This window comes from Rattus norvegicus, chromosome 2 (assembly GCF_036323735.1).
Source record: "Rattus norvegicus strain BN/NHsdMcwi chromosome 2, GRCr8, whole genome shotgun sequence".
Taxonomy (NCBI): domain Eukaryota; kingdom Metazoa; phylum Chordata; class Mammalia; order Rodentia; family Muridae; genus Rattus; species Rattus norvegicus.
Genome location: NC_086020.1, coordinates 178,083,762 through 178,097,262, shown reverse-complemented (window position 1 = coordinate 178,097,262; position 13,501 = coordinate 178,083,762). Strand labels below are relative to the sequence as shown.

The 13,501-nt window shown below is 39.9% G+C and overlaps 1 protein-coding gene across 6 annotated transcripts in view; it reads right to left on the bottom strand.

Annotated features, from left to right (window-relative positions):
• Window positions 1-13,501, bottom strand: part of Gatad2b (GATA zinc finger domain containing 2B) — an 81,442-nt gene that overhangs the window by 30,371 nt on the left and 37,570 nt on the right. For 2 of the 6 annotated variants that reach the window (XM_039102301.2, XM_039102302.2), the window contains exon 2: window positions 8,543-8,608. The exons of 3 other annotated variants lie outside the window; for them this stretch is intronic. In XM_039102301.2, coding sequence (XP_038958229.1) covers window positions 8,543-8,556 — 14 coding nt within the window. In that variant the 5' untranslated portion in view covers window positions 8,557-8,608. Of the gene's footprint in view, window positions 1-4,730; window positions 4,809-8,542; window positions 8,609-13,501 lie in introns of those variants that run through there. One more of the 6 variants, XM_063281823.1, reaches the window with a different exon arrangement.

The window sequence follows — 13,501 nt, the reverse complement described above, 5'->3', positions numbered from 1 at the left end:
TTAAACAGAGACACTATATAACCCAGTAATTCTATTGGTAGTTTTATATCCAACAGAACTAAAAACAGTTGACTTCACACAAAAACTTGTTAAGACAAACAAGGAGGGGGACTAAGACAACTTTTATAAAACAGAGAAACTAATAATGGTGGAACACTCCTTTAATCTCAGTACTTGGGAGGCAGAGGCAGGCTGGGTTCCAGGTTAGCCTGTCTACAGAGCGATTTCCAGGCTAGCCAGAGCTACCCAGAAAAACTATGTTTTGAAAAACAGAAACAATAAATTATAATAATAAAATGAAAATACAGAGAAACCCTAAAACATCGTAAGCGGTAGAGACAGTTATGAGACACTCATGTGACGTGCTATTTGGATTTCTGTGATTTCAGTTTTTTTCAGTTAGCTGTAGCCTCAAAATATTAAATGGGAAAAATCTAGAAAAAAAGCCATTTATCAAGTTCAATTATATAGTACTCTCTCTTTCTAACAGAGTGATATAGTTCAGTTACTGTGTATATCTGACTGAACTATAAGTGGTGTCTACCAGGCGACCTCATAGTCAGAGATTTGCTTGTCTTTGCCTTCCTGGTGTTGAGATTAAAGGTGTGCACCACCACCTCAGACCCCAAGTTATATGTTCTTCTAAATAGTGTGAACATTCTTCTTTAATAGCTGACTACCACTGTGGTGGTGTGACTATGAGTGGTCCCCATGGACTCCTGTGTTTAAATGCTTGGCCCATAGGGAGTGGCTTGATTGCAGTAGATGTGGCCTTGTTGGAGGAAATGTGTCATTGTGATAGCAGGCTTTGAGGTCTCACTTAAGCTAAAGCATCCAGTGTGGCTGCCTAATGATCAAGATGTAGAACTCTCAGTTCCTCCAGCACCACGTCTGCCTGTGTGCTACAACGGCAATAACAGACTAAATCTCCGAAAGGAAGCCAGCCCCAATTAAATGTTGTCCTTTATAACAGTCGCCAACATCATGGTGTCTCTTCACAGCAATGAAACTTTACGACAACCACTAAACCACAGTGCACATGTTCAAGTGACTTAATAATGGCTGCAAAGCACAGGAACAGCAATGGACAGAAGTCATCAGGGCACAAAACACAGGTCAGTGTTGTTGGCACTATGCCCGTCAGGACATAGAGGACACTGCAGAACACATAGGGTTCAGGACTATCCTTTGGAGGCTTTAGAACATATCCTCTGGGTGTTTACTACATGTGAAAAGTATAAAAAAGGACCTAACCTTGGATTTCCAGCACTCTTGTAAAGAGCTAAGTGTAGCGGTATATGCTTATAAATCTCAGTGCAGGGGACGCAGAAACACATCATTGCAAAGATAAGGTGGAGAAGAATAGAGGAGACATCAACCTCTGGCCTGCATACACACACGGGAACATGTACACATATAAAAAAGGTTTTTGAGGAGTTGGGGGATTTAGCTCAGTGGTAGAGCGCTTGCCTAGCAAACGCAAGGCCCTGGGTTCAGTCCCCAGCTCCGGAAAAAAAAAATGTTTTTGAAAAAAGCAAATTTGTAAACAAAGATCAGTAGCTGCCTATGGCAGAACTACTACTACGGAGTAGAGGGCTTCTGTTCAGTTTGCTATGTTCTGAAGCTGTAGTAAAGGATGTACAAAACTCTGTAACCGCACTAAAACAAATAAACTGTAAACTTCAGTTTTTATCATTTTAATATTTATTTTATGTATGAGTATTCTATCTGCATATACACATATATGCCAGAAGAGGGCATCAGATCATATAGATGGTTGTGAGCCACCATCTATGTGGTTGCTGGGATTTGAACTCAGGACCTCTTGAAAGGCATGTAGTACTCTCTTAACTGCTGAGCCATCTCTCCAGCCCTCTCAGTTTTTTTTTTTTTTTTTTACATTTTATTTATTTATTTTTTTTATTAACTTGAGTATTTCTTATATACATTTCGAGTGTTATTCCCTTTCCCGGTATCCGGGCAAACATCCCCCTCCCCCCTCCCCTTCCTTATGAGTGTTCCCCTCCCAAACCTCCCCCCATTGCCGCCCTCCCCCCATAGTCTAGTTCACTGGGGGTTCAGTCTTAGCAGGACCCAGGGCTTCCCCTTCCACTGGTGCTCTTACTAGGATATTCATTGCTACCTATGAGGTCAGAGTCCAGGGTCAGTCCATGTATAGTCTTTAGGTAGTGGCTTAGTCCCTGGAAGCTCTGGTACCCTCTCAGTTTTTAATTAGAATTTATGCAGCTTCAAAGATGGTTCAGCAGTTAAAAGTACTTGCTGCTCTTCCAGAGGCTCTAGGTTCAATTTCTAGCAGCCATATGGTAGCTTACAGAGTCTATAACTCCAGTTATAAGGGAGTTACATATGTATGTGGTGGTAAATATACAGGCAAAACATGCATATACATAAAAGTTTTAAAAAAATAATAGTTTAAATTTTATCACTTTTTGTGTATTATATGGGATATGTGGTTGTGGTTACAGGTGTAAAAGGAAGCACAAGGTATTGTACCCCTCTGGAAATGGAGTTAGAGCATTTGTGAGGCACCCATGTGGATGATGGGAATCAAATCCATATCCTTTGCAAGAAACAGGGGTAGGGGGTATCTTAACCTATGAGTCATTGCCTCTCTAGCCCCATAAATTATTCACAAACTCTATTGGTCTGTGAACCCCCCACAAAGATGGGTTTTAAGAATGTTTATGAAGGGCTGGGATAGTGGGTTAGAGTTACAATACTTTAACTGCCCTTCCATGCTAGCCTGCAACAGCTTGGAACTCTGGTTCGAGGAAATGCCTTTCTCTGGCCCCCTCTGACACTAGAGATGGACATACATACATGAATGCATGCACATATGCATACATGAAATAAAGAAAAATGTTAGTAGCAGGAATGATGGAAAATACTAGCACAGCAGAGTAGATTTGATGGTGTAAACTGCAATTGCAGCATTCAGAAAGTTGAGGTGGGAGGATGAAGAAGAGTTCAAGGCCAATTTGGGCGTATAGAATGAAGACCTGACTCAAAGTAGAAACAAAAACCATCCAAAGTCTTTTAAGCAGTTCAATATATAAACGAAACTCACAGATCCAAGAATTTCAACAACTTCAAGCACAAAGAAAGACAAGGAAAGTACTTGGTTTACATGTATGCACTGCCTCATCTAGTTCGATGGATGGATGGATGGATGGATGGATGGATGGATGGATGGATGGGTGGATGGATGGATGGACGGACGGACAGACGGACAGATTGACTGACTGATTAATGTAATCTTAGAAATAAATATATAGCCTTGGGGCTGGAGAAGACTCTGTGGGTAAAGTATTTACTGTGCAACATGAAGACCTGAGCTGGGATTGCTCTTACCTATATTAAAGTCAGGTACGACCACAAATGTCTATAACCCTACTGTGAATCTGTGAATGGAAAGGTACAAATCCTGGGGACTTGCTGGCCAGCTACTCAGGATGAATTGGTGAGCTCCAGATTTAGCAAGATAACTCTATCTTTACAATAAAGTAGAAGGCTGGCAATATGACTCAGCTGGGAAAGCCTAATCTGAGTTCAATCTCTGGAACCTGTGTAAAGATAGGAGAAAACCAAATACAGAAAGTTTTACAATCTCATTTACATTCCCACCATGGCAGGAGTACATCATGTCTACCCATGACCATTAAAATAAAGGTGTTTGGGGGGGGGGGAGCTCAGTAGTTAAAAACACTCTTCCAGAGGACCATGGAGATCACATCTGTAACTCTAGTCCCAAAAGATCCAATGCCCTCTTCTGGCCTCCTCAGACAATGCATATACATAGTAGACATCCATGCAGAAACTAACACACACATAGAGAATTTAAATAACAGTAAGGCAAAGAGCTACAAAAGATGACATCAGCATCAACTTCTGAACTCCATATATGCAGCATGTATGTACTCTTAACCAGAAAGGCACCTCTCCAGACCTATTTTTATCATCATCAATGCTGATGATGAGTTTCACTTCATAGAAATATACAGCAAAAAATGATAAGAGGTCTGAATAAGGCTATTTCATAAACTGCTAGAAATTTTGTCCTAATTGCAAGTAAAGTTCACTTACTTTTAAAAGAATATTCCTTTGTATTATATCTACATGTAAGTACCTGAATATATATGTATATACATACACATAGACACACACATGCATGCACGCACTGAATATATACCTTGTGCTCATGGAATCTAGAGAGGGGGCCAGCAGAGTTATAGGTGTCATGTAGGTGCTGGCACCAGAACCTGAGTCCTCTGCACGAGCATGTGCTCTTAACAGAGTTATCTCTGCAGGCTCCACTGAACAATCTTTAATTAAATTCAAGTTAGCAAACCAAACAGCAATTTGTAAAAACAGAAATTCTAGGTTAGTTATGGTAACCAATACCTTTAATCCCAAAGCTCAGAAGGTAGAAATCAGATGGATCTCTATTTTAGGTCAACCTGTTCTAAACAACAAGTTCCAGGTCAGTCAGAGTTACATATGAGATGCTATTTCAATTTAAAAACAAAAAAAGTTCTAAGCAGGGTTTAGTAGCCCCTATCTATAATCTCAAACTCTAGAAGTAAAGGTAAGAGGATAAAGAATTCAATACCAGCTCTGACTACAAAGTTCAAAGCCAACGTTACCTACAGAAGTCCATGACTCAAATCAATTAATAAAAATAAATAAAAAATGGTAACACAGAGACATACCAGCTGGAAGATGCAGGTGGATCTCTGTGAATCTGAGGTCAGCCTGAGTTTCAGGACAGCCAGAGCTATTATATAGTGAGACCCTGTCTCAGAAAATAAAGAAAAGGAAAGGAAAATTAAAAAAAAAAAAAATGAAGATACTCTAACTTGAAGCTTGTATAAGGAATGATGGTAAGAAAATATTAAAAGTGATATTTGTAAATAGAGCACAAACGTATGTATGGTAAAAACACTACAGTTCAAACACGCAGTGGCCAGTGCTCACTGGTGTTCCCTGGCATGACAACTAAGCAGTTTAACAAGCAGAACACAAGCTGCTCAGAACTAAGGCTGCAGTGAAGGTGCGGCGCACATCACAAGCAATGGTACCAAAACCACATCAAGATTATTGAGTTTAACTTTTGATGTTCACATGTTCAGACCTTTTCTGTTGTCATATTCATTCCTTCCTTCATTTATTTCGCGGCACTCACATTTGTAACCTACAGCTTAAGAAGCTTGGGTAGAGGGGATGGGGATTTAGCTCAGTGGTAGAGCGCTTGCCTAGGAAGTGCAAGGCCCTGGGTTTGGTCCCCAGATCCGAAAAAAAGAACCAAAAAAAAAAAAAAAAAAGAAGCTTGGGTAGAGTAAGAGAGATGGTTTGATGGTAAGGTGCTTGCCTTTCAAGTGTGAGAAGCGGAGTTCAAAGCCCCAGAGCCCCGTAAAAGCTAAGTGCCTGTGACACCAGCGCTCCTACAGTGAGACAGGTGGAGATAAGAGAATCTCTGGAAGCTTGTGGTTCCACAGTGGCTTAAGAAGAAGAAACTGTCTAAAGTAAGGAATGCGAGGATTCTACATGTGTGACATACTCCTGACCCTATACTTGTAATGTACACGTAAGTCCTAGGTGTAGAGGACCCTTTGTGATCTAGTCCCAATCTACTTTAATCATTCTACTCTTATTCCTATGTATTTTATAACACTAAACCAACTATCTACAGTTTGACATATCCTTTCATGCTTGAAAAACTGTTCTTGCCATTTTTTTTTCTTTTCTTTTTTTCGGAGCTGGGGACCGAACCTAGGGCCTAGCAAGCGTTCTACCACTGAGCTAAATCCCCACCCCACCCCCCCTTTTTAAAAAAGATTTATTTATTTATTTATTATATATAAGTACACTGTGTAGCTGTCTTCAGACAAACCAGAAGAGGGTATCGTATACCATTACAGATGGTTGTGAGCCACCACGTGGTTGCTGGGAATTGAACTCAGGACCTCTGGAAGAGTAGCCATTTTTTTTTTTTTAAAGCACAGTAAGTCCTTTCACCTTAAGAGTAAATAAAGATAGGCAAGAGAGAAAGTTCATTTGTTAAGTACTTACAGGAGAAAAAAAAAAAAACTAAGTTCAACCTTTAGAACCTTAAAAAAACAAAAAACTGTTCCAGGTCAGTGAGAAGCAAAGCAAAACAAACAAGAAACCGCCAAACAGAACAGATAGAGGACATCTCAGGAATGACAGGCACTGGCTTTTATGCACATTCCACATTTAAGACTACAGAAGACAGAACAGAGTGACAGATGCTTTGGTTTGCATGGAACATGATGTGGTTTATTCCCCAATGATGAGTAACTTCGCCCCAGTTAGAAGGGTTAGATTACATTGTTCTCCAGGGCAGTTTTTCCTTATCTATTCTGTCAAGATATTTTGAACATGCCAATACTTAGTCAATACTTAGTGAATTACTTGTCCATTTCCCCTGGATAAACTATGAACTCCCAGAGAGATCAAAAAGGTATGTAGTGGGGTTGGGGATTTAGCTCAGTGGTAAAGCACTTGTCTAGCAAGTGCAAGGCCCTGGGTTTGGTCCTCAGCTCAAAAAAAAAAAAAAAAAAAAAAAAAAAGTATGTAGTAATTTCTTTCTTTTTAAAGTTTCTGCTTTGTTTTTTAAAAAGAGTCCCACTATGTAGCCCTGAAATTTGCTGTGTAGATCAGGCTGACCTTAAAGGCCTGTACCAGCACCTCTGCCTGTAATTCCTTTTCTTACTTTTGAATCTAAGTTGTACACAACAGGCACTCTCTACCCCCAACCCCTGCCCCCTTGATGGAATTTCTGGCTTCAAAACCTGTCTTTTGGGGAGGGATGGAGAAATGGCTCAACAGTTACGAGCTAATTTAGCTGATCTTGACTCCTAGCTCATAACCACCTTTAACTCCAGTTCTAGGGCTCGCTTCTGACCTCTGCAGGCACAGCAGACTTAGTTTACTTTAGAATAAGTAAATCTAAAACAACAGTAAGAACCTGTCTTCTGTAAACAGATCCTAAGAAAAGGATCTTGGTTTAAGAGAGAAAGGCTGTGGAACGAGATAGGCATCTTAAGGCCAGAAGTTGGTGAAAGATAGGATAATGTACTATAGGATTATAAGGAAGAAAGGAGGGGGCTGAGGAAGGACAACTACTACTATTACTCTGTGAACTGAAAGCCTCCCCAGTCTTCATATTGAGCTCTAGGCCAGGCAGAGATGTATAGTGAGACTCTCTTTCAAAAAAGAAAAAGATGCAGATCCAACCCAGTTACGGTGACTCACACCTATAATCCTTTTATTGGTTGGGTAGCTGAGGCAGGAAGATTACTGAGTTAGAGGCCAGTCTGGGCTACAGAATGAAATTGTCCCCAAAAGTTAAAAAATAACAGAAAAAGTTCAGAAAGAATTCCTGCTTCCAAGAAGTGTGATATGTATCTCCAAAGTGTTCTCATTTTAGATATTACCAAGAAACAGCCCAGAGCCATACACGGAAAAAATAAAAGCATTGATGTTCAGAGAGAGACTAGAGCAGTTTTTGGAATTATATAACTTTGAGATGAGGCCTCAGTATGGAGCCTTGGTTAAACTAGAACTTGCTACATAGACCATGCTGTCCATTGAAACTCACTAAGACCTGCCAGCCTCTGTGGCCCCAGTACTGAAATTAAAGATGTGAACTACTATGCATGGGACGTTTAGTTTAGTGAAATTTAGTGAACTTGGCATCTCCAACGTGATGGTAAATATACATGTGAATAGCAAACTCCTTGTCATATATCTATCCTCTCTCTACTTGCCTACAAAGTCCCTGCTAAATAATTAGATAATTAAAATCTGCTAATTTCTAAATTAGCTAAATTCTAATTAATGCTTATTTTTTTAGTCTTTCAATTTATTTATGTGCATTGTTATTTTCACTGCATGTATCTCTGTGAAAGATCCCTTAGAATAGGAGTTACAGACAGTTGTGAGTTGCCATGTTGGTGTTGGAAATTGAACCTGGGTCTTCTAAGGAAGAACAGCCTGCGCTCTTAAGCACTGAGCCATCTCTCCAGTCCCCAGTTCTTCAATTTACAATGCTTATACAGTGATCCAACATCTCCACAAAATAAGCAAAGCAGTAAAACTCTATCTGTTTTACATATGAGCAAACCAGGCTTCCTGGGACTGGTAAAGAGGCTACTTTTTAGTTGTCGACAAAAAGTTTTCATTTTTTGAACAGCAACACTATTTAAAGTAGTCTGCAGACTACTGCTGGTCTATAGATGATAACCGTTCCACAGTAAGTACATGAACTGAGACTCAACATGTATATAACTTTTAAAATAATTTTGGCTGTAATCTGCCCGTTGAACTCTCAATACTAAAAAAATAACTACGCTTGGATTTTATGCATCTGCTTTGCCTCCATAATAATCCATCCAAACTGGATAACAGCATTAATCCACACTATTTTTAAACAAACAAACAAACAAACACTGGTCTTTTACAATAGTGAACAACACTGGCCAGGCTGGGTGGAACATACCTGTTATCCCACATATTTGGGAGGCTGAGGAAGAAGGGTTTCAAGTTCAAAGCTTAGCCTGGGCACCTGAAGCAAAATTTAAGAAAAGAAAAAAAAATTCTTTTAAAGGGCTAGGTACTGGTGAGATGGCTCAGTAGCTTTCTAGAATCCACCTGGCAGCTTATAACTGTCTATTCCAGGAAATCCAATGCCCTCTCCTAGCCTCTGCTGGCCATGCAGCACCTACATGCCGCATGCAAATAGCACATACACATACAGTAAGTTTAAAGAGCTAAAGCAGGATACACAGTGGTAGAGTCCCTGCTTAGAACATTGCCTTTGGCACCTCAGAATAGCACGGAAAAAATAAAAAAAGTTTGCGTGTGCATGTGCAATGGGAGCTTATGTGGGACCAAGTAGGTATAGTGTTTATCAGTTTTAACATTTTTTTTGAGTCAGGTTCTCATAGATAAGCCGGCCTTGAAGTTGACATAAAAAAATCACAGGATGACTTACTTTCTGCTCCTCCTTGTCTCCAGCTACTCAGTGGTGGAACTACAGGCATGTCCCACCACATCCAATTTGCACAGTCTATGAATTGAACTCAGGACTTCTTATATGCTAGGCAAGCACTTTACCATTTGAGCTACAACCCCAGCTTCATTTTCTTTTACTTTTTAATTTAATAGTTGTATACTTATGTGACTATGCAAATGCCATAGTGTGTATGTGGACATCAGAGGAAAACCTGAGGGAGGAGTTCTTTCCTTCCACTATGTGATTTGGAATATTAATTTTATGCAGTCAGGCTTGGTAGCAAGGATATTTTGCCACAGAGCCTACTTTAAAACAATGTTTCTTAAAATGTCACTTTAGACTGCCTACATTCGAAATTCACAGTAAAAACATAGTTTCTTGGGCTTATTTCATAGCAGCAAAATTTATCCTGGGGGTGGGGTGTGGGGGGCGGGACTCCACAGGCATCTGTATTTTACCAGGTTCTCCTGCTAAAATTTTTCAGTGGTTTAAAAATTTATTTATTTTATTTGTATAGGTATTTTTGCCTACTTGTATGTCTGTATATCATATGTGTGTCTGGTGCTCCTGGAGGTCAGAAGGCAGCACCAGATTCCCTGGAAGTGGAGTTATTGACAGCTGGAGCTGCCATGAGTACTGGGATTCAAACCCAGGTCCTATGAGGAGAGCAGCAAATGCTCTTAACTGCTAAGCCAGTTTTTGGGGTGCTGGAGCATCTCTCTGCATTAACCTAGAATTTCCTATATAATCCAAATTAGCTTTGAATTCTCCATTCTTCCACTTCAACCTCCTAAGTGTTGGGGTTACAGGGGTACATTACAATGTCCAGCTTTTCCAAATAATTATTAGTTTAATTATTAAACTTTCACAAAAGAAACAGACGAGTAGCTGTATTATATAAAAGAAAAGTCCCTCAGGATGGCTTGGAAATTATGATCCTCTCGCCTATTCTCCTAAGTAATATTACATCCAGCTAAACATTATTTTTAAATAAAAGGAAAACAAGAAATTCTCCTTATTTCATACCACAGCACCAATAAAAATGAGCATTTGAAGAGAAAAAGCACAGGAAGAATCTTTCAAACTGCTCCTAGAAATCACTCTTTCCTAAGTACATACACAAGAAAGACTTCTCAAATAAAGCACCTTCCAAGTGACATGTCCACTACAGTCTGAGGATAAATGGAACGAAGTCTACTCTACAGGAAGAAAATTAACAGGTATGTGACTGAGGATAACAGGGACAAGAAAGATAGAAGAGGAGGGATTAATATTTGAGCAAATGCTAGAATGGGCTAATAAGTGAACACACATACATCACTGCATCATTTTCTTTCACATTTTCCTATGGGATTTGGATTATGCTCATTATGTGAAAACTGTGGCTTTAAAAAACAAACTTTCCTAAGACCTCACAACAAAACAGAATGATGATTAAGGTCTGTATGCACTTCTAACACCCAGAACACTGCCACTCCTCTCCCACATCAAAGCTGTGAAGTGGACTTCAGTTCTCAGCAAACAGACACTCATGCTAAAGGTATTCTTCTACACATTCTGCTTTGTCACTGAAAACGTAATTCTTGCTACAGATACATGAAGACAGCAGTGTACATATAGATCATACAGTCCCCAAATTTACTCTCATAATCATATTAATAATGCCAAGGACTTGAAAACTGCAGTCTTGGGCTGGAGGGATGCTCAGTGATTAAGAACACTAACTGCTCTTCCAGAGGTCCTGAGTTCAAATCCCAGCAACCACATGGTGCCTCACAACCATTTGTAATGAGATCTGATGCCCTCTTCTGGTGTGTCTGAAAAGAGCAATAGTGTACTCCTAAGTTAAAAAAAAAAGTTTACAAGTGTTTGTGACAGGAAAAAGCAATCCTAAAACCTTAGAAAAGTCTCATACACAAGAAACCTTCACTCTTAGTGGTTCTCTCTCATTCATTCTCTCTCTCTGTTCTCCTCCCACCCAACCCCCATCCATGTTAAGCCCTTAACTCAAACTGCAACCAACTGGTCACCAAGAAGTCTGAGTGCTGGAATCAAAGAGTGTACCAGAATGCCTGGCTAGATATACACATAATTATAAATGAAAATAAATGTTTAAAAAGATGCACTAGCTAAGAATGGTGGCACATACATTTGATCCCAGCACTTCAAAAGCCCAGGGCTTTGTGAGTTTGAAGCCACTATGGTCTATATGGAGAGAGAGTTTCAGGATAGCTGTGGCTATATAGTAAGACCCAATCTCAAAAACAAACAAACACTCCTCCAGGACAGTCCTTCAAGAATAATCATAGGCCACCAAAATGGCTCACAATAAAAATACTTGCTACAGGGGCTGGAGAGATGGCTCAGCGGTTAAGAGCACCCGGCTGCTCTTCCAGAGGTCCTGAGTTCAATTCCCAGCAACCACATGGTGGCTCACAACCATCTGTAAAGAGATATGATGCCCTCCTCTGGTGTGTCTGAAGACAGCTACAGTGTACTTATATATAATAAATGAATAAATCTTTAAAAAAAAAAAGTACTTGCTACATAAGCGCCTGACAACCTGAGTTCAATCCCAGGAGCCCATTTAAAGGTAGAAGGTTTGAAAGTTGTCCTCATACACAGATACACCTGTACACGTACATATACACACACAAATAATAAATATAAATAAAAATTTAAATAATTATGGCTCTAATAATAAGGAAAGGAAAATAAGTATGAAGATGTGTACTATATACAATGGACCTAGGACTTATCTCTCCCCCCCCAACCCCCCCCCCCCCCGAGCTGAGGACCGAACCCAGGGCCTTAAGCGCTCTACCACTGAGCTAAATCCCCAACCCCACTAGGACTTATCTTAATGATAGCTAATATATTTTTATAAGTATGTGTGTGTAGGTATGTGAGCATGTACAAGAGTTAACTCTATCATGTAGATCTCAAGAATCAAACTCAGGCTTGGTGGCAGATGCCTTTAACTGCTGAGCCACCTGGTCAGCCTTATTTTTTTCTGTTAGGAGATGACATCTTAAAGTAGCCTGGGCTGACCTTTTTTTTTTTTTTTTTTTTTTTTTGTATTTTGCTTTTCTGAAATAGGGTTTCTCTGTATAGTCCTGGCCTGTCTTGGAACTTGCTTTGTAGACCACACTGGGCTTAAACTCAAGAGATGTGACTGCCTCTGCCTTCTGAATATTGGCATTAAAGGCATGTGCTACTATGCTCCGCCTGTGTGAAACTCACTCTGAATAGCCAAACTGGTCTAGAAACTCGAGAAGCTTCTGCTTTACAAAGGTTAAAGTTTGAAGCCTATATAATCATACCTGGCTAATTCACATATTTTAAAGGGATAAATGTAATTACCCAAATAACATCTCAATTGCTCTTGAGATATTAGTAAATCTGTGACCCCTTCTTCCAAGTGCAGGTGGCTCAGGGGTAGAGCATTTGCTAGTGCAAGCAACTCTAGAGTTGACTCCTAGCACACACACCCAAATATACATACAGATAGACAGACATAAAGAGAAACACACACAAAACAAAAAACAAAAAAAAAAAAACCCTTCAATTAAATGAAAGACCGCGTTTTCCACCAAACCAGAAACAAAAAGTATTTTTCATGTCATGGCAAAACCCACAGAACAATAGATTTCCATCCTGAACAAGTCCCACTACCCTAATGCAAACCAGATAGCTGAGTTCCTTCCAAGCTCACTAATGGTCCATATTGCCAGCCATTCCCAGCAATTAACTGTGTTTCCCAGGAATATAACCTCTTTAATTCATTTCCCTAAAGGAACTTAAACACATACAAACAGAACTGCAGAACAAATTCTTCAAATGGGGCTATAAAAGCCCCAAACAGAAAGCAAACTGGAAACAGAACAAGTTTCATTTCAGAGCCTACAAGGAATGAAATTATCTCTAAATGTACTGCTTTAATGAGATGACTTCAGAGCTTGCTTCTACACCGACCCTCCTAGAAGTAGTAATGGCTGCAACTTAGCAACTGTCAGAGTGAAATACTGATGATCCCCTGAGAAAAGCATGATTCCCAATGCGGGTCTATGAGTGCTTCTATTTCTCATTAGGAAGAGATTTACTCAACAAGGAAACAGATGAAACTACCCTGGTCTCTGTACAAGATAGTAATACAAAGGACAGAAGCCCAAAGCACTGCTTAAAGTAGACAAGGAGCTGGGCAAGGTGGTCCATGCCTGTGAACCTAGCACTGGGAGGCTAAGGTAGGAGAACTGCCCTGAGTTCTTGGCAAGCCTAGACGAGTACCTAAGTGTGCTCCAGAATAAGGCCCATCTCAAAAACACAACACAACACCATTACTTGGCAACAATACTGTGGTGGTTTGAATTAAGAATGGCCCCCACATGCTCATAGATTTGAATGGTCACCAGGTAGTGAAATTATTTGATAGGATTAGGATGT